Raw genomic sequence first — 1,424 nt, 5'->3', positions numbered from 1 at the left:
AGCCCAGACGTGCGGCAGGACGGGGGGCTGCAGCCCAGTAAGGGCCAAAGGGCCGGGCACCCTGGGGGCCGGGGGCGGGGGTGAAGGACCACAGAGCACTCACTCGCCTCCTCGTGGGAGGCGTCTCTAGGCCGTCACACCGAGCCCCCCAGGGAGGTCAGCCATGGCCCCGCACGGCCTTGTTGGAGGATGAGCACCCAGGGGGAGGCTGGTCAGTCAGCAGAGAGGAGCCCTGGGTGTCCTTGTCCTGACGCGTCCCCTCCCACAGGCCTTTCGCCCCCCGCCCTGTCTCTGCCGTGCCAAAGCCACGCAGCTGGTGGGACGGTTCTGGGCCCTGACGCAGCCCTGGGCCGCGGCCAGCACCCGGCTCCTGGCCACACAGTGGGCTCTGTCTCCCTGGGAGCGGGTCGGAGAGGCAGGCGCTCCTGCGGCCACCCCACAGCTGGTCTGCTGTCCCGGTGAGTCCCTCTCTGCTCACCTATACCCTGGCCCTGGGGCTCGGGACCTGCCCCTCTTTGGGGTGGGGGTGATGGGCTTGTGGACGAGGGTCCCCTCCTCCATGGGACGACTTCCTGAAGGGCCCCCGGGTAGGTTTAGAGGATGGGATGGGTGTTACCTGCCTGTTGGGGCCCAGCGAGCACTGCTGCTCACATGGCCTGGAGGCGACACTCCAGCAGGCAGGAGTGTCTGTAATTGAGGCCTCGCCCTGGACAGGGCACGGGACACCTGGGTTAGGCCGGAGACCCATCCTGAGGGGCAGCCAGGTCTGCCTGTCTTGAGTGCAAAGGGCCTGTGACCTTCTCCTGTGAGTGTGTCATTGCCGGCAGCCACAGGACCAGTGTGCTGGCCTGGAGGGTGTGGGCAGGGGTCCGGGCTGGCTCGAGCTCCAGGGTGGGGCCCAGGCAGGACTGGCTGCGGGACTGCAGGGCGGGTCCTGCCTGGACACAGTGACCCCCAGGGGCTCCCAGACTGTCTTGGAGGTCGTTTCTCCTCCCCAGGCCTTGTCTCCTGCTCTGTGATGCATCCCCCCTGGGGAGGTCCACGCTGGGGAGGGTGGATGGGCGCTGTTTCCCCTGAACGCTGGGGCGCAGCAATCCTGGTGGAGCCAAATGCCTGGAGCCTGCTGCACTGGCCCAACCGGGCTGGGCTGTGAGCTGGCGGGCCTGATCCTCTGCCTAGATTGAGGGGCCCCCCAAGACTCTGGGGCTCTGCAGGGACCCAGGGCCTGGCCCGGGCGCTGGGGCCCTGGGTGCCCTGCAGCACCTCCTGCTCTGTGCAGGGGGCGCACTGCCCAGCGGGCCTTTGGACCCTCCATTCCCGCTGCCTGGGCCCGCAGCGGGGGCGGGGCCCGCGCCTCCTGCTTCTGCTGGCATCGGCTCCGCGGGGTCCCCAGGGAAGAGAATGTCCCCTTGTGTCCATGCAGC

The 1,424-nt window shown here is 69.0% G+C and overlaps 2 protein-coding genes across 2 annotated transcripts in view; both read left to right on the top strand.

The window, feature by feature from the left end:
- GAL3ST2 (galactose-3-O-sulfotransferase 2) overlaps positions 1 to 462 on the top strand; it is a gene marked incomplete at its 5' end in the record, with an annotated part of 4,845 nt that extends 4,383 nt beyond the window's left edge. The window contains one exon of the mRNA XM_010839539.1: positions 269 to 462. Within this exon, the coding sequence (XP_010837841.1) occupies positions 269 to 462 (194 nt within the window). The remainder of the gene's footprint in view (positions 1 to 268) is intronic.
- A 143-nt stretch (positions 463 to 605) lies between these two features.
- LOC104988258 (sialidase-4-like) overlaps positions 606 to 1,424 on the top strand; it is a gene marked incomplete at its 3' end in the record, with an annotated part of 5,401 nt that continues 4,582 nt past the window's right edge. The window contains exons 1-2 of the mRNA XM_010839525.1: positions 606 to 685; positions 999 to 1,037. Coding sequence (XP_010837827.1) covers positions 606 to 685; positions 999 to 1,037 — 119 coding nt within the window. The remainder of the gene's footprint in view (positions 686 to 998; positions 1,038 to 1,424) is intronic.

Source organism: Bison bison, unplaced genomic scaffold (assembly GCF_000754665.1).
Source record: "Bison bison bison isolate TAMUID 2011002044 unplaced genomic scaffold, Bison_UMD1.0 scf7180017846410, whole genome shotgun sequence".
NCBI lineage: Eukaryota > Metazoa > Chordata > Mammalia > Artiodactyla > Bovidae > Bison > Bison bison.
The sequence above is the reverse complement of the archived record's forward strand: the minus strand, read 5'-3'. Positions and strand labels throughout refer to the sequence as shown.